Below are 24,557 nucleotides of genomic sequence, written 5' to 3'. Positions count from 1 at the left end.
GGCAATGGCAAGGAAAGCGTTTCTGAAGAAGAGAAATTTGTTAACATCGAGCATAGATTTAAGTGTCAGGAAGTCTTTTCTGAAAGTATTTGTATGGAGTGTAGCCATGTATGGAAGTGAAACATGGACGATAAATAGTTTGGACAAGAAGAGTATAGAAGCTTTCGAAATGTGGTGCTACAGAAGAATGCTGAAGATTAGATGGGTAGATCACATAATTAATGAGGAGGTATTGAATAGAATTGGGGAGAAGAGGAGTTTGTGGCACAACTTGACAAGAAGAAGGGACCGGTTGGTAGGATATGTTCTGAGGCATCAAGGGATCACAAATTTAGCATTGGAGGGCAGCGTGGAGGGTAAAAATCGTAAAGGGAGACCAAGAGATGAATATACTAGGCAGATTCAGAAGGATGTAGGTTGCAGTAAGTACTGGGAGATGAAGAAGCTTGCACAGGATAGAGTAGCATGGAGAGCTGCATCAAACCAGTCTCAGGACTGAAGACAACAACAACAGGTAGATCTCCATTTGGTTCAACAATCTATTGCAATAAAACAGCTATCCCTCCACGTCCGAGACGGCAGACAAGCATAATGTGACCAGTTGAGGCACTCAGACCCGTTCCATCGTTAAATCCAGAGTATATCGCAGCTGGCTGTGCATATACCTAAATTTCCTAAGACTGTGAACAATGTATTACTTGTTCTTGGTCAAAGAACAAACAGTTATTCGGTTCTTTTTATCTTGTTCCCTTGCTGACGCAAAGCTGTCGCGAAACCAAAGGTAGTTTTGAATACCACATTGCTTTGTTCGACAAAGTGGTGGAGGTGGTGTGGTCCACAGAACACCGAAATATCAGTAGGGCAAGACACCTATTACGATACGGAAACAGAGACCGACAATAGCATTGGTAGTGGTCTGGCAGTGAACTTCGAACACGGGAAATATGACGCAAGAATCCGTATTCTTGTGAAATAAGTGTACTAGATGTTAATATTTTTCATTTATACTTTACAGGTGGACCTGGTAGTCTGATGTGGAAGTGTGGAACTGTAAACGGTTTTCTTACTTTGAAAAATAATATATTGGAGAAATCTCAATCAAAAACTAAGATTAACATCTCCTAGCTAGAGCTGATAATAAGTAACATCGTGGTTGCCTTTTCACTGTAAAATTATTTATTTGTAAAATCCAGTAGTGTAACTTCGACCGTGTGGCCGTTAGCGGGTGGAAATTACGCTCCTGATTACGACCTTCTTGTGGGTATTGTACTCTTTGAATTGCATTGTAAATGTAATGTTAGTGTTCTGTTTAATTTTTGCTCGTATTAATAATAATGGGTGGGGCAAATGATTGATTCCACATTTGTTTTTGTTTCATATAAAACATAATCTGATTTCGTTGCATGGTACTCCGTCATTTCGTGTCTTTTTCTTACTTCTTACGAATCCGTGTGCGATATGCTCGATTTAGATGCATTGTACGTATATTTCTCGTATTCTACCTTAATTTTGTTCTCATCCGGTTTTCATAGTCTCGCATTTAATGGATGCCATCCAAATTTTAGTTGACTTCAGGTAAAATGTATGGGTTGCCTGTTAATGAAGTACGAACACATTTCCGTAACTACCGCCGCATTTTTAGCATATACAAGAAAGAGTAGTGTAGTCACTAAGACTACAAAGCATAGTGGTACTCATCTACATCTACTGTACACCCATACTCTGCAAACCATTCTGAAACGCTTGGCACTCAGCAGCAAAAAAACGAAACGTATCGAAGCAGATTTATATCCTCATCCCATGACAAGATGTAGTAAACTTGAATAGTAGTTCTGTCAAAACCTGCTTACATGGAGTTCTCCATTGAATGCGAGGAGTTACGGAGAATGGACGCAAACAAAATTAATATATCTAGAATGAGATTTTCACTCTGCAGCGGAGTGTGCGCTGATATGAAACTTCCTGGAAGATTAAATCTCTGTGCCGGACCGAGACGCGAACTCGGGACTTTTCTATTCGCGGGCAAGTGCTCTACCAACTGAGCTACCCAAGCACGACTCACGCCCTGTCCTCGCAGCTTTACTTCTGCCAGTACCTCGTGTCCTACCTCCCAAACTGTACAGAAGCTCTCCTGCGAACCTGAGGACGAGTCGTGAGTCGTGCTTGGGTAGCTCAGTTGGTAGAAGACTTGCCCGCGAAAGGCAAAGGTTCCGACTTCGAGTCTCGGTCCGGCACACAGTTTTAATCTGCCAGGAAGCTTCATATCAGCGCACACTCCGCTGCAGACTGAAAATCTCATTCTGGAAACATCTCCTGGGCTGTGGCTAAGGCATGTCTCCGCAATATCCTTTCTTTCAGGAGTGCTAGTTCTGCAAGGTTCGCAGGAGAGCTTCTGTAAAGGCTGGAAGGTAGGAGACGAGATACTGGCAGAAGTAAAGCTGTGAGGACGGAGCGTGAGTCGTGCTTGGGTAGCTCAGTTGGTAGAGCACTTGCCCGCGAAAGGCAAAAGTACCGAGTTCGAGCCTCCGTCCGGCACACAGTTTTAATCTGCCAGGAAGTTTCAACATTAATATACTTGCAATGCATTTAAATGGAACAGTTCACCCAAGTCCAAAGAACACTATGCAAGGAGAGCAGCTTCTGTTTAATATGAAAGAAAAAAATGGAATAATTTGATCCGTCCAATATTACGGGTGAGGCCGAAACGCCTTCAAAAATGGAATAATTTGAACCGTCCACTATTACGGATGCGACCGAAACGCAATCAGAATACGAGCAACATTTTTACAACGCAGTTCGAAGTGTGCAGTACACGGGAGAAGTCGTGATAAGAAGCGCAATGTGATGACACCAACTTCTGTTGACTTCGAAACAAAAACAAACATGAAGACTTAGAAGAATCACCCAATAAGAAAGTGAGCTGGTGGACTGATAAACTTGCAGCGCTCCAAGTGGCCTGGCAGCGAACCAAGGTCGTGTTACCGCATGTCCCTATATGAGTTTCACCATCGGCTACAGCCTAACCTCCCAACCTTTGAACTGACTTAACCATCCACTTATAAGGATAGTTACTGTTTAAGTTATAATGCGAACCGTTGTCATTTTTCGTAGGATAGACGAGGATTGAACCGCGGACCTACGGAATTGTAGTATGACATTTCGTCACTTCGTAATCGAGCCGCAAAGTCACCAGCTAGTGGCAGTCTAGCTGGGCTCGTCTCAAACACCACCGAGTTCTGAAGATGGTGTGGTGTTCACAAACAGGCGTTGTTTGCGCGCAGTGGCGACTGACCTGCGGGTTCCCTGCTGAGCATGACTTGTGAGCAGCTGTGCTCGCCTCCTCCATCAGTGAGCGGCGGCAGTCTCGGGGGCGGCTGCGGGGGCGGCTGGGAGGGGCTGCCCAGAGACGGGGTGCGCTTCAGCAGGCGGAACAGCGACGTCGGGTGCGGCTCCCCTGCGGACACAGAGCAACACACACTGCTCAACCAGCTCACACCACACAACACATTTTAAAATTGCTGCTGCGTGGTTAATTAGGGGTACCAGTGTCGTCCAGAGTCTGATTGTTGAAAACTGGAAATTTGTGGTAAGTTCTATTGGACCAAACTGCTGATGTCATCGGTCCCTTGGCTTACACACTACTTAATCTAACTTAAACTAACTTACACTAAGGACAACACATACCCACCAATGCCTAAGGGAAGACTCGAACCTCCGACGGGTCTGATTGTTAGCACAATCAGTATTTGCAAGTGGAACGATTGTGTAAGCCACCAGTCAACTATGCTTTGACCTTTAAAAACATCACCAAAAGATTAGTAAACAACGAAATTTTACTTATTGTACATATTTATCTCCCTCTTCTTCTTCTTCTTCTTCTTCTTCTATACAAATATAAATTAAAGAACCTCCTCGCTGTTTCTGTCTGCATGCTCGAGAAACTACCATACGAATTCTGATATGTTTTCATTAATAGATGGAGTGATTCACGAGAAAGATTTACCTGTATAATTTACAAATGTTTCACGCAAACTCGCTGAACTATGATGAATTTAAGCCCCTGGCACTGTGTAAACGATACCATTGCCATCTACCGCTGAACGGCAGGACTCCTTGGAATAGCCAATAGATGTTATAAACCAGCGAAAAAATGCTCATATCAGAGCACAATATAGCTGAATATACTCCTGTTTAACAGACTAAGTGAAAAGTGTGGTACCAGCTACCTCATTCTATCTTCCTCTGCACCTTTAAAAATTTTCCCAAAAATTTTGGCATGCAAACATATTCGCACTCTTTTTAACGTACAGCTCACATATCACTCCCACAAGCTCTTCTAATCGTAGCTCGCTCACACCCACTAGTCCATCGCTGTAAGTCGCTCACACCCATCCACTCCCACTTGCCCATTCTCACTCACTCATTCAGCCCAACTCATGGTCATTATCTCTTTGTGTCTGTCTGTCACTGTCTCCTGACTCAGGGCTACTGTCTCCTTCGTTCTGTCCTATTATTACTGGTCTCCTCTTACTGTCATTGTCTCCCTCTTGTCCTGTCTTATTGCAACTACCTCGTTCATTCCATCCCACTGCTGTTGTCTGTTGTCACTGTCACTGACAATCTCTTCCTCGTCGTCATTCGCTTAGATTCTGTCTCTTGTGACCACCGCCACTCACCCTCTTCACTTCCTCCTTCTCTTTATTCCTCTCCCACTGGCACTGTCTCCATTTCTTCTTCTGTGGGTACTACTCTGTCACTGTCGACTATCTTCTACTACTACTGTGTCTCTCCTTTTCTCACACACTGCCAATGTTTCCTTCACTCCCTCCATAACACAACCGACGTCTCCTATCATCCAGTATTTATTACTTTTCGGTCTCTTTCCCCCTGCTATCGTTTCCTTCTCTTTCAGCAAATTAAGTGCAAGTATGTTTGCATGCCAAAATTTTCGGAAAAAATAAAAGTGCTGAGGAAGGAATAATGAGGCAGCTGGTACCTTACTTTTCAGTCAGGCATATTCGCATTTTTTGTGCTCCGATAGCGGCATTTTATCCCTGGTTCCCTTCTTTTCCTGCCACAGCTGGTTTTGCCACTCACATGAAAATAACTTCATGGGTCAGTAAAATTTTGATACTTTACTTATATGAAGTGGAAATAACACAAAAGTATTTTTACGTCTCAAGCCGGATTTTATGTGCGCAGCGATTTTTCGTGTGCTTCAGTATTACAGTAAGAGTCTGCAAAACTCTTCGTGATGACAGAGACACTTTGCAGCATACTTCTCCGTGGTACGTTATTTTGTGAACTACGTTTTCGCCTGACACTGGATTTTAGATGCGTATTTTACGTGTACAAGTAGGGTAACTCTGAACTTCTGTATATCGGAAATGCATAGAAGTACGAAGACAAATTTCAAGTTTATTCAAGATCGGGATCTTAGGAATATATAGTAAGGATGTCAGCAATTTGCTGTGCATAGCCATCTTGGAATCTGCGATTCGGTTTTGGTACCCAAAACTATGTATTTCGGGTTTTCTCAGAAACCACACATGGACTAAATTGTGCCTCATAAGCCCTTTGGCCGCTGTATAGGCCGTATATAATGCAAAAAGAGTCAACCGATTTGCTCCATTTCCCCAAGCTCAAGAAAGCGTGTTATATTCAATCTTTGAACCTATACTGTAGGATTGTTACAGTAAGACGATTCTTCTGTTGGGTATATAAATGGTTCCTAGCCCAAGGGCTACCCAATCCCGTTTTTACGCGCAGCGTTTTGGAACATATCAGGTAGTGCATGGCGTCACCTGCGTGCCATTTAAGTCCCCTGCCGCATTATTGTGTCTGTATGAGTCTCTCTATGCCGTTTGTACGGGTCGCTTTTGCTTTTCCCTGCTCCAAGCTGCTCTGCCGTCCCGCTGACACAGGTACATTTTTAAGAATGGAGGATGCCCTCTTTACCTTACGCTCGCCGTAGTATCGACGATATTCTCTGAATAGTAAACTTTGACTAGGAGCGACGGGTATGCCTATGATATTTGAACGCTGTTGCCCCTGATGATGCTGCTTTAGGCCGCGAAACCAATCTTTTTTTAATAAACAGCAATTTTACTAGCTGTTAGCGGAGTTTTTCCTAATATTATGTACACATGACTTGTTCGTGACTGTGGCTTCTTAGATTACTAAATACCTTACTAACTTCATTTTAATCGAAACGAATATATTACTCTTCAGTACTACGCATATGACTAGCGATACACTTAAAATTACTTTGCCTTGGCTACACAAACTACAAATTCTTAAGAAATAATCGTCTACGGAATTGGAGCTGTCCAGAAAAAAAGTCTTTAGGCTATATTAAAAATTTTCTTTCCTGCTTAACAGATGTTTCATATCAATGCGAACATGATGAAATATTTTTGTGAGTGCATACTGAACTAGTTTCTGAACCTCTGACATCTGTAGTAATGAGCACTACAGGTAATTATTACCACATTTTTATGAGGTCGCTTTCTAGTCTGTTTGCAATTGATTTTAAACTAATTTCCCGATGAGCTAGAGAACTTAAACTATCAAAACTGATTTTAAACTAATTTCCCGACGAGTTAGAGACCTGAAACTATCAAAATAGATCAGAAGTGGATGAGAATTCAGTATTAACTAGCTTTTGTTTTCTGGTGTGTCGCGAAAGTTACTTCGTGTAAAACTGCCATTTCCCCCTTTTCGTGTTCCAGTCGCTTACGGTTCGCGGGAAGAACGGTTGCTTGTAAGCCTTAAGCCTCCGTGTGGCTCGAATCTCTGTCAATGTTTATCTTCACTGTCTTTTCGAAGGGTATACGGAGGAGGAAGCAATATATTGGTTGACTCAAGTCAAGAGAAACAAAGTAAACCTGAAATTTACCACATCTCTGTTGTAACCTGATCAAATTGTCTGAAATTGGTTGAGAAATTTCACACACACATGTCAGAAAGGTAGAAAATAACTGTTTGAATAAATATAAACTTTTAATATATTACTTTTTAAATTGGACTAAAAAGTATGAAACATTTCTTTTAGCCCCATACACGTTCCTAACTCCATCGAGGTAATCCTGAAAATTTGTGGTTTTGAACTTTTAATAGCTGTGAAAATACTTGTAAGGTTTAAAACGGAAAACGTGGGTCACGTACAATAGATAACAGTAAGGAGGTGAACTATTTGCACATCAATTACGTATCGCATGCGACCCATGTTTTGGGTTTAAATCTTACAAGAATTTTCATAGCTATCAAAAATTTACAAATTTTCACGACTGGCTATTTGGCGTAAGGGATCTTTGTGCGGCTAGGAGAAATCGTTTTATATTGTTGATCTAATTTACAACGTGATATATTAAAAACTAATTTTCATTAAATAATTTTTCTTGTATTATGGTAACTGCCTCCATCACTACTCTTCTCAAATTGTGATATATTATTACTCAAGAATGTAATTAAACATTGTGGAGGAGCAGTTGAAAATGTCCAGTTCTCTAAAAAAAAACGTCTACATGATGATAGTAGGTGAAAATCGCATATTATTATCATCACTGCTCGCTATTCTGCAATCAACACATTGCTCCTAAAGGATGAGTTACCTCAAGTAATTATACTACAATACGTTGTTGCTGCTGCCCTTGCAATGGTCTTCAGTCCGAAGACTGGCTTGTTGCAGCTTTCCACACCCTCTATCACGTGCAAGCCTCTCCATTTCGGCATGACTACTGTAACCTACAACCATGCGAACCTGCTAACTGTTATCATCTCTTGGTCGCCTTTTACTATTTTTACCTCCATCCCTTTCCCCCTGTCACTCAGGGGACTTCTCTTTGATACTGATGAAGCAATGCAAGCATAGATGAGGTTTTAGTTTCGTCAACGAAGTCAAACATTCTACAGTGACGATATCAACAAACTAGTTTCTCTTAGGAGGAATGTGTTCGTTGCTAGGGTGACTAATTTGAGAAATAAACATGTGGACACGATGGCTGTAGATGAAAAATGTTAATAAAGTTTGTTTTATTTAAAAATCTTTACAAGTTTTCACATAAAGGTTCTGAGGCATTTCATTTCAGTAAGTCATCGTAAAAGCAACCTTGAAAATAATTCATGCACCTTAAAAGAGGTACTGGTCGAATGATAAAAGTACGTAGTCTTCCACACCCCGAATAAATTTTAATGAATCCTTTCGAATATTAGTTGCCTTCATTTTGTAACAGTTCGTCATACGGTTATCTAACAAGGCACTGGAGGATATGTGCACCCGTACCGTACTCTGATGCAGTCATCAGTCAACAAACATTAGGGGCTATTCATAATGACTGAAAAGTCGAGGCTGGTACGGTCAACAACAAAAAAATAAATAAATAAAAAATAAAAAAAATAAAATAAAATAAATTTTAAAAAATTGGAATGAACTTTATATGAACTTTATATCGAAAATTAATGAGCTCAGGAGCGCTTTTCGCCAATAACATGGCAATTACGAACATACGTAAATAATTCACGTATACTCGAAAATGTTTTGAAATGAAATGTACATAAACGCCGTTCTCTTTCCGGTCACTTGTCTCTCTTGAGGAGAGGTTCTTGTCCAGAGGCACGAAAAATGGCAGAAATTTAATTTTTTCATACAAGCAGAGTTTTTATTAAAATGGAGTTTTACCACTTTATTGTAAATACATTCAAATTTGAATGAAATTATTCCATAACAAAATTAAACATGAGGGCTGCAGCCCTTGTCAAAGCATGCGCCACGCGGCGCGTCCTGGTTTGCGCTTAGCGTTGTACAGACTTGTGGCTGTTTCCGGGGCACATAAAAATAAAAAAAAAATTTAATTGGAATGAATTTGGCGGGCCATCACGGAGTTTTGAAAAATAGTTCAAAAAATGGAAGCTATTTGAAAAACATATCACTTACTCGGCATGTTTTTATATATTCAAATGTTAAAAAATAGACATTTACAATTCGAATTTAAAATATGCTTTCGTTAAAGATCCTGAAATTTAACTATCTTTCAGTTATAGAAAATCAAATGAACCGGTTAAACTAGCGATGGTGTCCAAAACTTACGGTTAATCAGCGGTGCCAGGACCATAGAAGCACCGTTCCTCTTCCTCAGCACGCTCTAATTTCGAATTTCTTTTAACAGGCTGTGACATTCCTTACTCCGCGGCGGCCAAACGTTTCCCGTCAGGTACTTCCGCGAAGTTTTTGCTGTTCGTCCCTCTTATAATTCCTAACACGTTGATGGTCTTCAGAATAGATTAAAAACCTTCCTTGACTATACCTACAGCTGTATATGCTGCTATTTGAGCAGTTTTTGCTCCACAATGAAGACATTTCGGTACCTATTTCCAAATGCACGCGTTGAAGCTCTCGTTGTCATTTTGCGTATTGGCACCGCTGCATCGTTTAAGCAAATCTTCATTGGACATATTGTATTGTATGTTAACCGGAGGCCTAGAAACGACGGAGGGGCCCCGTCCCCGCCGCAGCCGTAGTGGTCCACAACCCCACGACGACTATTGCAGTCCACTTCACCCCTCCACCGCCCCACACCGAACCACTCTTTCAGGGTTATTGTGCGGTTCGCCCCCTCCCCCCTCCCTCCCCCCAGGGAACCTCTCACACCAGACGTGTGTAACCCATATGTTTGCGTGGTAGAGTAATGGTGGTGTACGCGTACGTGGAGAAATTGTTTGCGCAGCAATCGCCGACATAGTGTAGCTGAGGCGGAATAAGGGGAACCAGCCCGCATTCGCCGAGGCAGATGGAAAACCGCCTAAAAACCATCCACAGGCTGGCCGGTTCACCGGACCTCGACACAAGTCCGCCGGGCGGATTCGTGCCGGGGACCAGGCGCTCCTTTCCGCCCGGAAAGCCGTGCGTTAGACAGCTCGGCTAACCGGGCGGGCTCATTGGACATACACTCCTGGAAATGGAAAAAAGAACACATTGACACCGGTGTGTCAGACCCACCATACTTGCTCCGGACACTGCGAGAGGGCTGTACAAGCAATGATCACACGCACGGCACAGCGGACACACCAGGAACCGCGGTGTTGGCCGTCGAATGGCGCTAGCTGCGCATTTGTGCACCGCCGCCGTCAGTGTCAGCCAGTTTGCCGTGGCATACGGAGCTCCATCGCAGTCTTTAACACTGGTAGCATGCCGCGACAGCGTGGACGTGAACCGTATGTGCAGTTGACGGACTTTGAGCGAGGGCGTATAGTGGGCATGCGGGAGGCCGGGTGGACGTACCACCGAATTGCTCAACACGTGGGGCGTGAGGTCTCCACAGTACATCGATGTTGTCGCCAGTGGTCGGCGGAAGGTGCACGTGCCCGTCGACCTGGGACCGGACCGCAGCGACGCACGGATGCACGCCAAGACCGTAGGATCCTACGCAGTGCCGTAGGGGACCGCACCGCCACTTCCCAGCAAATTAGGGACACTGTTGCTCCTGGGGTATCGGCGAGGACCATTCGCAACCGTCTCCATGAAGCTGGGCTACGGTCCCGCACACCGTTAGGCCGTCTTCCGCTCACGCCCCAACATCGTGCAGCCCGCCTCCAGTGGTGTCGCGACAGGCGTGAATGGAGGGACGAATGGAGACGTGTCGTCTTCAGCGATGAGAGTCGCTTCTGCCTTGGTGCCAATGATGGTCGTATGCGTGTTTGGCGCCGTGCAGGTGAGCGCCACAATCAGGACTGCATACGACCGAGGCACACAGGGCCAACACCCGGCATCATGGTGTGGGGAGCGATCTCCTACACTGGCCGTACACCACTGGTGATCGTCGAGGGGACACTGAATAGTGCACGGTACATCCAAACCGTCATCGAACCCATCGTTCTACCATTCCTAGACCGGCAAGGGAACTTGCTGTTCCAACAGGACAATGCACGTCCGCATGTATCCCGTGCCACCCAACGTGCTCTAGAAGGTGTAAGTCAACTACCCTGGCCAGCAAGATCTCCGGATCTGTCCTCCATTGAGCATGTTTGGGACTGGATGAAGCGTCGTCTCACGCGGTCTGCACGTCCAGCACGAACGCTGGTCCAACTGAGGCGCCAGGTGGAAATGGCATGGCAAGCCGTTCCACAGGACTACATCCAGCATCTCTACGATCGTCTCCATGGGAGAATAGCAGCCTGCATTGCTGCGAAAGGTGGATATACACTGTACTAGTGCCGACATTGTGCATGCTCTGTTGCCTGTGTCTATGTGCCTGTGGTTCTGTCAGTGTGATCATGTGATGTATCTGACCCCAGGAATGTGTCAATAAAGTTTCCCCTTCCTGGGACAATGAATTCACGGTGTTCTTATTTCAATTTCCAGGAGTGTATATTCGTACACTAGTCGAACCTCTTCGTCAATTAATACATCGAGCGCCTACAGCTGGCTGTGCTTCGGTCGGCGTATGATTCTATTCAAGATCTCAAACTTCTAAAATACTTCCAATATATAAAAAAAAATAGTTTTGAAGACATAATCTGTACTCGTATTCTCCAGGGACGAAAATTGTGTCAAAAATCCATTTTTTGTCGGTGTTGACCAGAAGCTGCCTATAAGCAAACACTTGCGCATTGATTGATTACTGTTAACAGTACTCCAGACGAACAAGAACGACAGTAATAAATAACATTCTGGTTCGCGTAGACTGCCCAATAGCAACGAATACATGTAGTTCAGAATTTGTGTCACAGCTCTACTGAACATTGAAGGACGCATCCAGCAGTTCATACTCCCCGTTCCATTGGTAAGCCTGTTCCATTAGAGTGATGTTCCCTTGTGATAGAACCCTGTAAGTGCTCACTTTTCTCGCGTTAATCTGCATTCATCAAACGCGCCCCCCCCCCCCCGCCCCCACCACTACACCCTGAGTCATTGCTATCACCACATCCGACGAATACTGAGCATTTGAGCACATGATTGGAGGTCGTCTAGAACTGTTGCAGTTACCAGCAATATACACTGGCCAAATGTGACACCGCGCCATGATACTTCACTCAGTGGTACAAGAGGAGTGGCATCTCTCTGAAATTGCAGTTACCTCTATTTCATGTTCTCCGTCTGTTTTCTGCAAACTTCTGTGAGGAGCACCACACACGATACTTGCTATTAAACACTTATCAGGGCTTTTTTCCAGTTGAATTCGCATGTGGAGCACGGGAAGAATGATTCTTCAAATGGTTCAAATTGCTCTGAGCACTATGGGACTTAACTTCTGAGATCATCAGTCCCCTAGAACTTAAAACTACTTAAACCTAACTAACCCAAGGACATCACACACATCCATACCCGAGGCAGGATTCGAAGAATGATTGTTAGACGCCTCTGTGCGCGCTTTAATGAATCTGACCCTGTCTTCCCGTTCACTATTGGAGCAATACGTAGGAGGTTGTAGGTGTATTTCCTCACTTAATGCAGGTTCTTGAAATTTTGTAAGTAGGATTTCGCCGGATAGTTTAGGTCTACCTTAAATCATCTGTCAGTTCATATGTATTGACCAACCCCGTGACGCTCTCCCATGGCTGAAACAAACCTGTAGCTAGTATAGCTGTCATCTTTTGTATAAGTTCGGCGTTAGCTGTTAGTCCTATCTGGTATGGGATCACACACGTGAACAGTATCCTAGGATGGGTCGTACAAAATTTTTCTAAGTAATCTCCTTTGTAGACTAGTTGCATTTACCCAGTATACTATAAATTACTCGAAGTTTTCCTCCTACGTACTACTTAACCTATGTGAACTTTCTACTTAATATATGAAGACAGTAACTGTTCTCTAAAGAACAGATACCGTTGATGATCGTGCAGCTTCTCTTGAATAAATGATAATTAACCGAAACCCTTAGCTGCCGACAGGCGTTGTTGATATACCTCGACGTGGACACCTGAAAATGTGTGCCGCGACCGGGATCTCCTGCTTTCGTGGCAGACGCTTTATCCATCTGAGCCACGGAGGACACAAATGAATAGCGCGACTGCAGGGACTTATCCCTTGCACGCATTCCGTGAGACCCACATTCCCAACAGTCCACAATCTACATACGTAATGTAACTAATAGATATTTGCCCATCCACTCATTACTCGCGCACACTAAGCTGACGATTCCCGTAAGAGCTCGGGCAACCTGTGCGCATTCGCACAGACGGAGGTCAATGGCTGGGTAGCCTTTAACTATATATGTGAAGATAGAAACTGTTCTCGAAAGAACAGATACCACTGATGACCGTGCAGCTTCCCTAGAGTAAATGATAGCCAGGTATTTGCATAAGTTGACTGATTCCAGATGTAACAAACTGATAAAGCAGCCGTCTGCGTTTTGTACAGTACAAAATTTTACATTACTGTAATTTAAAGCAAGTTGCCAGTTGTTGCAAGTTTTACCAACTCTGACAATCTTTGTGCAGCTTTCTTCAGACAGTATTTCATTATAAATAACTGCATCATCGACTGAAACTCTTAGGTTACTGTTAATATAGTCGCTGTGATGTCGTCCGAAGAACGAGGCCACAAAGCAAAGTTAGTGCCTCCCGACGGAACCACAAGTAAGCGTAGTCGTTGCCAGACGCTGCGACGACCGAGCGAAGTCGATGTAGACACGCCTTCAAGAGTTCCATATCCGACCGCTACCGCATGCCGAGGCTCACAAGAAAGACAGGTCGCAACGCGTACGTCACAGCACGTAACACTGCAGTTCTTACGAGCGCCAGCAGGCGTCTGCGACGTGAAGCGAGTAACTATTTCAGACAGTTTAATAATTCTTGACTGCGTGTTCAAATGCAGGCAAGCTGTCGATAGCACATGACAAAATTAAGACCTTTACGACCTTTCAATAAAATACTGATTTCTTGTAGGCACTGCGCGGAGTCGAGGGTGCGAGAAGCGGGCGGACAATCTGACTTGTGTAACGTCACGACTTCGCCGTCGCGGCCAACGAGATATACGGACACTGCAACGAACGTGTGACGTCACACTAGTCGGCTTGTCGGCCACACTTCGCGAACGCTCGGCTTCGTGCAGGGCTCACGAGAAATCAGTTTGTAATTGAAAGCTGTGGTGTCACCGCCAGACACCACACTTGCTAGGTGGTAGCCTTTAAATCGGCCGCGGTCCGGTAGTATACGTCGGACCCGCGTGTCGCCACTGTCAGTGATTGCAGACCGAGCGCCGCCACACGGCAGGTCTAGAAAGACGTTCTAGCACTCGCCCCAGTTGTACAGCCGACTTTGCTAGGAAAGGTTCACTGACAAATACGCTCTCATTTGCCGAGACGATAGTTAGCATAGCGTTCAGCTACGTCATTTGCTACGACCTAGCAAGGCGCCATTACCAATTTATATTGAGATTGTTATTAGAGTACCGTCAAGAGCGATGTACACCAATTATGGATTAAAGTTAAGTATTCAAGCCACTACGTTCTTTATTTATTAGACTCAACTCCTTTAATTGTTCCAGACCTCACGCCAGTCTGCGTGAGCTTAAACGCGTGTATTTCGGCCTCCTCTAGCAACACGGTGTTGGCTCTTCTGCCAACACTACAAAAGGTACCCACTAAAGGTCTTAAAGATGTCATATGCTCTCGAGAACTTGCATGTATTTAAACACGCAGTCAAGAATTATTAAACTCGTCTGAAATAGTTACTCGCTCCCTGCCGGAGACGGCTGCTTGCGCTCTTAAGAGCTACAGTGTCACCTGCTGTGACGTAAGCACCACGGTCTGTCTCTCTTGTGAGTCTCGTTCGTTGCAGAGCCCGAATATATCATTGGCCCCGCCATCAAGCTTGCTGACGTCAGAACGGAGTACAGCTCAGTGCATTCTGCAATCACCGCCGAAGAGGATAGAGTTGTTTTTAGATAGAACAATCTAGCAAAGTTTATAGTCAATACTGCTACGAGAGAAGAGACTATTATCTATTAGAGCATCAGGTGACATGCCAATGCTCAGAGACAGTAACAAATACACATGAAATTCCTGTCGTCCTGGATCGTTTCAGTGTTAAGTATTTCATGTTGTTCAGTTATAATAAAGTGATCTAATATTTTGTGTGTGTTGTAATATGAACTCAGCTTCCTTCAGATGTAAATCTAAGACCCCACCACTGTGTTGACGAGTGTTATTTCGACCAGCACAATAGTCTGCAAGGTCACTGATGTACAACATGTCGAGGACAGACAGTACAAGGCCGGCCGCTATGAACGAGCGGTTCTAGGCGCTTAAGTCTGCAACCGCGCGACCTCTACGGTCGCAGGTTCGAATCCTGCCTCGCGTGTGCATGTGTGTGATGTGCTTAGGTTAGTTAGGTTTAAGTAGTTCTAAGTTCTAGGGGACTGATGATCTCAGATGTTAAGTCCCATAGTGCTTAGAGCCATTTGAACCATTTTTGAACAGACAGTACAAGATAGCAAGTTGTGGCCTCCCGACTAAGAAATTCTCAGTCCAGCCACAAATTTCGCTTGATAGCCCATACAACCATACTTTCGATAATAACCATAGGTTGGGTATTGGATCAAATGCTTTTCGCAAGTCAAGTAAAACTGTAACTACCTAACTGCCCTGGATGTTACGCGAGAAAAGCGCGAGTTGGTTTTCGCATCAGACTACTTGCCCGTTTAAAATCTTGAATATGGCTGTATTCAGCAACTCTAGAAAGGAGTTTCCGTGATGAGAAAGTCAAATACAGCTGACCAAGTGCTGGAATGAGAGGTTTATTCAAACCCATTGACCTAGGTTTCGAAGTCTTTAAAAACGTCTTTCCGTCAGTAGTTACATTTGTGAAGTACTGTCTACTGACGAGCAGTATGATTTATATGTTTCTACTATTATGGAGGTGAATTTTATCTTTCATTAGTGCCTTATGGCTGCAATTTTAAGGAACCTCCACAATATTATGTAACCAGTGTAACCAAGGAGGACTGCAGAGCAGTCGTGGAAATATATGTCAAAGATTTGAACAAACCTTTCATTATAGCAACTAAATGGCTGTATTTCACTTTATCCTTGCTGTTACTTGCTCGTTATTGGCTACTGTAAGTCAAAGGTGTTCCTAAATTAATAACCGGCGGCCCATTGCCCTTACAATTTGGGAGACATAATCCAGTCGCCAAAAAATTTTCAAGGAAGCGAATAAATTTGATTGCTTTCGCAATCGTTGCACGCTATCTGGAAGTCGTGGCTTACGTTGACCTTTCGTTTCACTTGGTAAGCTATTTTCTCCCACGTGGTAGTCAAGTACATAGGTTAATTTGTAGTGACCCGGTAGGCGAATCCGCGGAAAATGATTACTCATGCTTGCCTGCTGCGTCAGAAAGAATATTAAGGCTGAGAGATGCGGCCGCTACCTAGAGACAGTGCAAGTGCACATTCTGGAAATGAACGATAGAAAACAGAAATTAGTTTAGAGTTGGACTACAATCTGGCCAAGGACCTGGCCAACAGTATTTTGCCCAGAAAGCTGCTCTGAGGGTAATTGTCAATAACAGTCATATTGGTAGAACGCAACGTTGGTGTTCCAAAATACTCCTGTTGAGACATTAATAAATTAAGAAATATTGTATCATACTGTACTCAGTTTGTGGATTCTTATAAACAAATAGTTTGAAAGACGTGCACTGCATTCACCATTCAATGCTCGTATTTCATATTTCTAATCCCAGCATTCTGGTACTCGGTAAAATAGTAATTCAGGTAATATTAATAATTTCTATGGGTTGCCTGATTTATTTGACGATTTTTACAGTTTGTCTCACACTGATCTGTGAGAGGAGCTTGGCGCTAGAAATTTTCTTTATTTATGGGCGAGGGCAGCAGTCTTCCTAGCAGCCAGGGTAGCACGTGGTGTCGTTTGAACATTCAGTAGTGGCCAAAGTTTCTTCTGTTCTCAGTTCCCCAACCTGCCTTACCAACCTTGTAACTGCTATTTCTTCTCGATTTTAGCGTCGTGAGGTCGCCTCCCTGTGAAATTCCGGCCCTATGATTGGCCAGTTCAGGTGCCAACCGCCCTCCGCGGGTGGATAGTGGACAAAGGGGCGGTAGCTCAGTTCTGGTGTGACCGTGCCGGAGACCGGTGCCGCTTCCAGGAGATGAAGTTCGGTAAGCATGAGCGCCGACGTGCACTGAAAATTCGCGCCCTGCGGCCCAGAGGGAACCTGATAGGTCATTGTGAATAGTTTCGCGTCTTGCGGGTTTTATTGCTTTAGTACGGGAGGCTACCGAGCGATTCTTCTCAGTCTTCGGATAATTCCTGGTGGTGGTCGTTGCACGCCTGCAACCCCTTCCTTTACTCGAATCTGTCTTTCCCCCACCCCCATTTGGTTGCATTATTGTTCGATTCTCAACTGTTTAATAAATGAGTCCGTTAATATTACATTCTCTCTCTTTCCTTACGTAAACTCACCCCTAGTGTAACAGAATAATGCAGAACTATAACGGTTGCTATAAGGTCGTGCAGGTCTCGCGCCACTAACGATAGTAAAAAGATTCAAAATCGTGCGCCTGGCACGACCATTGCACGCATGGTACCGATAACAGTAGTAATCATGTTCAACTATTCCCCACTGATAAACTGGGAAGTGTTCACGGCTCAGTGTGAGTACGTGAGCACTAAATCCACTTGTTGTGGTGGAAGTAGTGACCCCTGTTTTGATTGCTGGTTTAGACAAAAAATATCAAAAATCACAGCCCATACAGCAAGTAACTTGAAACAAACAAGACACCGCTTTTAAGTTTTCTTATTATATCTCTCCTTCTTCTTCTTTGATATATGTATCTTACAATCAGACGCTCTTGACTTTCTTCTGTCCTGTGTTTCTTCCTTAATCTGCTAATAACTTCGTCCATATCTTCTTCCTCTTCCCTAGTCCCCTGCAATCTTTGCTTCAATGACGCTCCGCTGTAGGCAATTTCTTCGCCATACCTGTCACAGCCAAGATATGTTCCTTTGTCCATTATCCGGACTTCCCTGTATAATGCCGAACTGACCAGTCATGAAAGGTGGACCTACCGTACGAAACGAGGAGGGGAGTGCTGTATTGTCAGTAGAGGACCAGTGACAGCAGAATGGGTCGGTCAGGAGAACTTAATGACTTCGAATGTGGACTTGTCAGTGGATGTCACATCGGTAACAAGTCCACCACGGACATGTCAACCCTTCTAAAGCTACCCAAGTCGACTGGTGAGATAATGAAGTGGAAAAACGAAGACACGATCATAGCTAAACCAAGACCAGCCAGACCTCATGTACTGATTGAAGGGACCCTCGAGCACTGCGAAGGGTGATTGTAAAAAAAAAAAAAAATAGCACGAAGTCAGCGGAAGGAATCACTCTTGAATTCCAGAGTGCTACCATGGGTGTCTTGAAAGGAGGATATGAGATGAACATCAACAAAACCAAAACGAGGATAATGGAATGTAGTCGAATTAAGTCGGGTGATGCTGAGGGAATTAGATTAGGAAATGAGACACTTAAAGTAGTAAAGGAGTTTTGCTATTTGGGGAGCAAAATAACTGATGATGATCGAAGTAGAGAGGATATAAAATGTAGACTGGCAATGGCAAGGAAAGCGTTTCTGAAGAAGAGAAATTTGTTAACATCGAGTATAGATTTAAGTGTCAGGAAGTCGTTTCTGAAAGTATTTGTGTGGAGTGTAGCCATGTATGGAAGTGAAACATGGACGATAAATAGTTTGGACAAGAAGAGAATAGAAGCTTTCGAAATGTGGTGCTACAGATGAATGTTGAAGATTAGATGGGTAGATCACATAACTAATGAGGAAGTATTGAATAGGATTGGGGAGAACAGGAGTTTGTGGCACAACTTGACCAGAAGACGGGATCGGTTGGTAGGACATGTTCTGAGGCATCAAGGGATCACCAATTTAGTATTGGAGGGCAGTGTGGAGGGTAAAAATCGTAGAGGGACACCAAGAGATGAATACACTAAGCAGATTCTGAAGGATGTAGGTTGCAGTAGGTACTGGGAGATGAAGAAGCTTGCACAGGATAGAGTAGCATGGAGAGCTGCATCAAACCAGTCTCAGGACTGAAGACCACAACAACAACAACAACAACCACCACCATGGGTGCAAGTAGCACAGTGAATTTTCCTAGGGAGTTAAAAAGAACGGAGTACAACGGTCGAACAGCTCCACGTAAGTCACATAGTTTTGTAGTTAGCGCTAAGTAACGCTTTAGGTGGTGTGAATTGTGACACCACTGGACAGTTGATGACTGGAAAACAGTGATTTAGAGCGGTGAATCACGCTGTAACCTGTGACAATCCGATGGAAACATTTGGATTTGGCGAATAACTGAAGAACGTTACCCGCCTTTGTGTGTAGTACCAACAGTGAAGTACGGATGTGGTAGTGTTCCGGTCTTAGTTACAGTGTGATCCCGTTATTGCCCTTAAGAAAACGTTAAATATGGAAGGATACTAACACAGTTTACAGTACAATGCAACCTTTCATAAATCAACATCTATGAGGTAATGGTTTGTGGACAATAAAATTTCTGGCCTGCCAGAAACCCGACTTGTACCAAGTGGAGTAACTTTAGGATGAGCTATATCGTCGACTTCGTTCTGGGCCCGAGGGTTCAGTATCACTAACTTCATTGGTTTCATCTCTTCAGGAAGACTGGGCTGCCAGCACTCTACGGACATGGAGAATCCTCACTCAAAACTGTCCCCCAGCAGACTTCAAGCTGTCATAAAGGCGAAGGGGCGGCACAAACCCAGTTAATGTACCAGGTGATCAAAAGCCAGTATAAATTTGAAAACTGAGTAAATCACGGAATAATGTAGATAGAGAGGTACAAATTGTCACACATGCTTGGAATGACATGGGGTTTTATTAGAACCAAAAAAATACAAAAGTTCAAAAATGTCCGACAGATGGCGCTTCATCTGATCAGATTAGAGATGATGTTCTTTACAGGAAATGCTCAATATGTCCACCATCATTCCTCAACAATAGCTGTAGTCAAGGAATAATGTTGTGAACAGCACTGTAAAGCATGTCCGGAGTTATGGTGAGGCATTGGCGTCGGATGTTGTCTTTCAGCATCCCTAGAGATGTCGGTCGATCACGATACACTTGCGGCTTCAGGTAACCCCAAAGCCAATAATCGCACGTACTGAGGTCTGGGGACCTGAGAGGCCAAGCATGACGAAATTGGCGACTGAGCACACGATCATCACCAAACGACGCGCGCAAGAGATCTTTCACACGTCTAGCAATACTTCGTTGTTTTTTTTTTTTTTTTTTTTTTTTGGTTCTAGTAAAATCCCATGTCATTCCAAGCATGTGTGTCAATTTTTACCTCTCTATCTACTTTATTCCGTAGTTTATTAAGTTTTCAAATTTATGCCGACTTTTTGATCACCCTGTATATTAACAGGAGTCCACAAATTTTCGACCAGATAGTGGGCTTCATCACTGATCATTATCACACCATTACACTTTTAACATTTTTCTCCACAACCATATCTCAAAACTAACCAAATATTTTTTTTTATGTTTCTTTCTGAGTGTCCAATGTTACTGCCATCTAATACTATAGTCCAGAAAATGCACTGGACGAGTCTCTTTTCTAATTCTGTCGGAGTTCTTTTTGCTTTCAAGGAATCTTTCACATTTTCAGAAGTTCTTTTATCCATAGATATTCTACTCCTTTTTCCTCCACAGAGGTTCCATTGTCTGTCACATAATCCTAAGTACCTATAAGATGGCCGCGGGGAGTGGGCACGCGGTTTGAGGCACCATGTCGCGGATTGCGCGGCCGCTCCCGCTGGATGTTCGAGTCCTCTCTGGAGCATGGGTGTGTGTGTTGTTCTTAGCATAAGTTAGTTTAAGTAGTGTGTAAATCTAGGGACCGATGACCTCAGCAGATGACCTTAGGAATACACACGCACACCTATGACATTGTACTTTTCCAAAATCTTTCTTTCCAATGATATTTTGATGTAATCGTTATGTTTACCAATTTATTGCTTTGGCTTGCCTGTATTTATCCTCACTGAACACTGTTTTCCCATTTATACGACCCTCTGCATCATAAATTGTTATTCTTGTAATTTACCGGAGAGAAACAAATAATATTCATATACGTAAAAGTAACTATTTGAATTTGGGAACAGAAAGTTTTGAGAAGGCGTGAGTGTCTTGAAATCCCTGGAGTAATGTCGGTTTTAGTGATATGAAAGTGCGCGTGTGTTTCCCTCTATGTAGAGGACAGAGATTCATTGAAACAAGGAGGTACGCATCGTAAATTCACATTGAACTATTTTTTTCGCCAAATATAGCCCTATACGTCGTTCTCGAAATAAATGGCTGTTTTGTTTTTAGTTATGTTACATGTATGTGAGGACTGAAGCATACACTGGTCAGCCAAAATACACTCCAGGAAATGGAAAAAAGAACACATTGACACCGGTGTGTCAGACCCACCATACTTGCTCCGGACACTGCGAGAGGGCTGTACAAGCAATGATCACACGCACGGCACAGCGGACACACCAGGACCCGCGGTGTTGGCCGTCGAATGGCGCTAGCTGCGCAGCATTTGTGCACCGCCGCCGTCAGTGTCAGCCAGTTTGCCGTGGCATACGGAGCTCCATCGCAGTCTTTAACACTGGTAGCATGCCGCGACAGCGTGGACGTGAACCGTATGTGCAGTTGACGGACTTTGAGCGAGGGCGTATAGTGGGCATGCGGGAGGCCGGGTGGACGTACCGCCGAATTGCTCAACACGTGGGGCGTGAGGTCTCCACAGTACATCGATGTTGTCGCCAGTGGTCGGCGGAAGGTGCACGTGCCCATCGACCTGGGACCGGACCGCAGCGACGCACGGATGCACGCCAAGACCGTAGGATCCTACGCAGTGCCGTAGGGGACCGCACCGCCACTTCCCAGCAAATTAGGGACACTGTTGCTCCTGGGGTATCGGCGAGGACCATTCGCAACCGTCTCCATGAAGCTGGGCTACGGTCCCGCACACCGTTAGGCCGTCTTCCGCTCACGCCCCAACATCGTGCAGCCCGCCTCCAGTGGTGTCGCGACAGGCGTGAATGGAGGGACGAATGGAGACGTGTCGTCTTCAGCGATGAGAGTCGCTTCTGCCTTGGTGCCAATGATGGTCGTATGCGTGCTTGGCGCCGTGCAGGTGAGCGCCACAATCAGGACTGCATACGACCGAGGCACACAGGGCCAACACCCGGCATCATGGTGTGGGGAGCGATCTCCTACACTGGCCGTACACCACTGGTGATCGTCGAGGGGACACTGAATAGTGCACGGTACATCCAAACCGTCATCGAACCCATCGTTCTCCCATTCCTAGACCGGCAAGGGAACTTGCTGTTCCAACAGGACAATGCACGTCCGCATGTATCCCGTGCCACCCAACGTGCTCTAGAAGGTGTAAGTCAACTACCCTGGCCAGCAAGATCTCCGGATCTGTCCCCCATTGAGCATGTTTGGGACTGGATGAAGCGTCGTCTCACGCAGTCTGCACGTCCAGCACGAACGCTGGTCCAACTGAGGCGCCAGGTGGAAATGGCATGGCAAGCCGTTCCACAGGACTACATCCAGCATCTCTACGATCGTCTCCATGGGAGAATAGCAGCCTGCATTGCTGCGAAAGGTGGATATACACTGTACTAGTGCCGACATTGTGCATGCTCTGTTGCCTGTGTCTATGTGCCTGTGGTTCTGTCAGTGTGATCATGTGATGTATCGGACCCCAGGAATGTGTCAATAAAGTTTCCCCTTCCTGGGACAATGAATTCACGGTGTTCTTATTTCAATTTCCAGGAGTGTATTATGACTCTCGCCCACGCTTACTGAATGCCGCCTAGCACATGACATTGTAAGGAAACCATACTGCGTAGCATAGATGAATGGAAATTATTGTAGCAATGATACGTGTTGCAGTTATGGAAATCCACTGACGTAAGCGACTTTGACAAAAGGCGGATTGCTAGGGCCCGACGCCTGGGGGTGAACATCCGCGAAACAGCGAAATGGGGGGGAGGACGCTGAAAGCACTAGTAGGCGACAGTGTGTTGTACCTCCAGGTTTCATCACCGAATGTGGCCTGTAAAGCGGGATAGGCGCCGATGAGCGGCAGGTCAGACAACGAAGTACAATCCCTGTGCAGGTACAAGTGTTTCGGAGCACACTGAACAGTATGTTCAGTCCACATTGTTGAACAGGGGGTTCCGCAGCAGGCGACAACTACGTGTTCCCATGTGGACCCAATGACTTCGTCAATACGATTGCAGTGGGCACAGCGTCATCGAGTTTGGACCGTGGGTCAAATCGGCGCATAAAAAATAGTCCCGTCAATGCGTTAATGCATGTTCGTCTTCTTGTCACAGAGCCAGTACCCAGCACTACACTTTGAAACAGCTTCGTAACTTCCTGTACATCATCTGAAGATGAGCCTAAAAAGTTCGAAACTCGATTCATAAAATAAATAACTATTTCAAAAATATGACCTTTTTCAGTTATATGTATTTACCTTGAAAATCGGGTTCAGCCCTGATACGATTCGTATATAGCAGAGATAATAAACAGACAGTGACGCAGAAAAGTTAATTATGATTGACATTCATTTCTGTAATCGATACATTCTGATGGCCCGTGTGAAAGATCACTTCATTATTAAACATTAAACCTGAAAGGGAAACGGGCAACACCTGTTTCTGTATCGAGCGCCCGTGGGACAAACAAATGCAGGCCACAAATGGACGATACCAATATCTTGGTTGGAATTTTATAATACTTTTAGTTAGTAGACTAATGAAATCGTTTCATTCTTCTTTTAATGGCTCTGTACTGGTAGTACTACTATTTTTGCTACAGGGCAATTCCACCCCTATACTTATGGATATACTAGAGACGCTGGCTTCGCACGGGTAGCGCTAATTATCTACGGGTGGAACATTTGTTTGTCCAGTGACATTGATGTGACCACCAGTCAAAAGCCTGAATAACCACCTTTTGCAGCGCGGGCCGCTGCGAGACGTGTAGGAAAAGAGTCTGAAGGAATGTGGAACCATGCCGACTACAGTGCTGCGGCCATCTGCATTAGGTTTCTCGGGCGAGGATTCATGGCGCGAACAGCGCGATCAAGGTGGTACCATAGATTCTCGACTGAGTATGTCAGGTGACCTGGGAATATGGTAAACTCATCCTAGTGCCCTTCGAACCATGCACGTGCACCAGTGCACATTGCATTGTCCTGCTGGTAGATGCCATCGTGCAGAATAAAAAGAAGCTGGATATAGGGCTGGATATAGGAATGGCCCCCAAAGGATAGATGCATATTTGTGTTGATACACTGTGCGTTCCAGAATGATGAGATCACCCGGGGGATTCTCTCCGGCCTGGGCCTTTCCGGCGATTGTTGGACGGTGTTTGCTTTCAGACGTTTCACGTCGTACACGCCAATGACCATCTGTCCGAAGGAGCATAAAATGTGACTCACTTGAAAAGGCCACCTGTCGCCACTCAATGGACGTCCAGT

The 24,557-nt window shown here is 44.6% G+C and overlaps 1 protein-coding gene across 1 annotated transcript in view; it reads right to left on the bottom strand.

Moving 5' to 3' along the window:
• Positions 1-24,557, bottom strand: part of LOC126195083 (uncharacterized) — a 461,160-nt gene that overhangs the window by 180,631 nt on the left and 255,972 nt on the right. The window contains exon 2 of the mRNA XM_049933544.1: positions 3,293-3,454. Within this exon, the coding sequence (XP_049789501.1) occupies positions 3,293-3,454 (162 nt within the window). The remainder of the gene's footprint in view (positions 1-3,292; positions 3,455-24,557) is intronic.

The sequence above is a fragment of the Schistocerca nitens genome, chromosome 7 (genome assembly GCF_023898315.1).
Source record: "Schistocerca nitens isolate TAMUIC-IGC-003100 chromosome 7, iqSchNite1.1, whole genome shotgun sequence".
Classification (NCBI taxonomy): Eukaryota; Metazoa; Arthropoda; class Insecta; order Orthoptera; family Acrididae; genus Schistocerca; species Schistocerca nitens.
The sequence above is the reverse complement of the archived record's forward strand: the minus strand, read 5'-3'. Positions and strand labels throughout refer to the sequence as shown.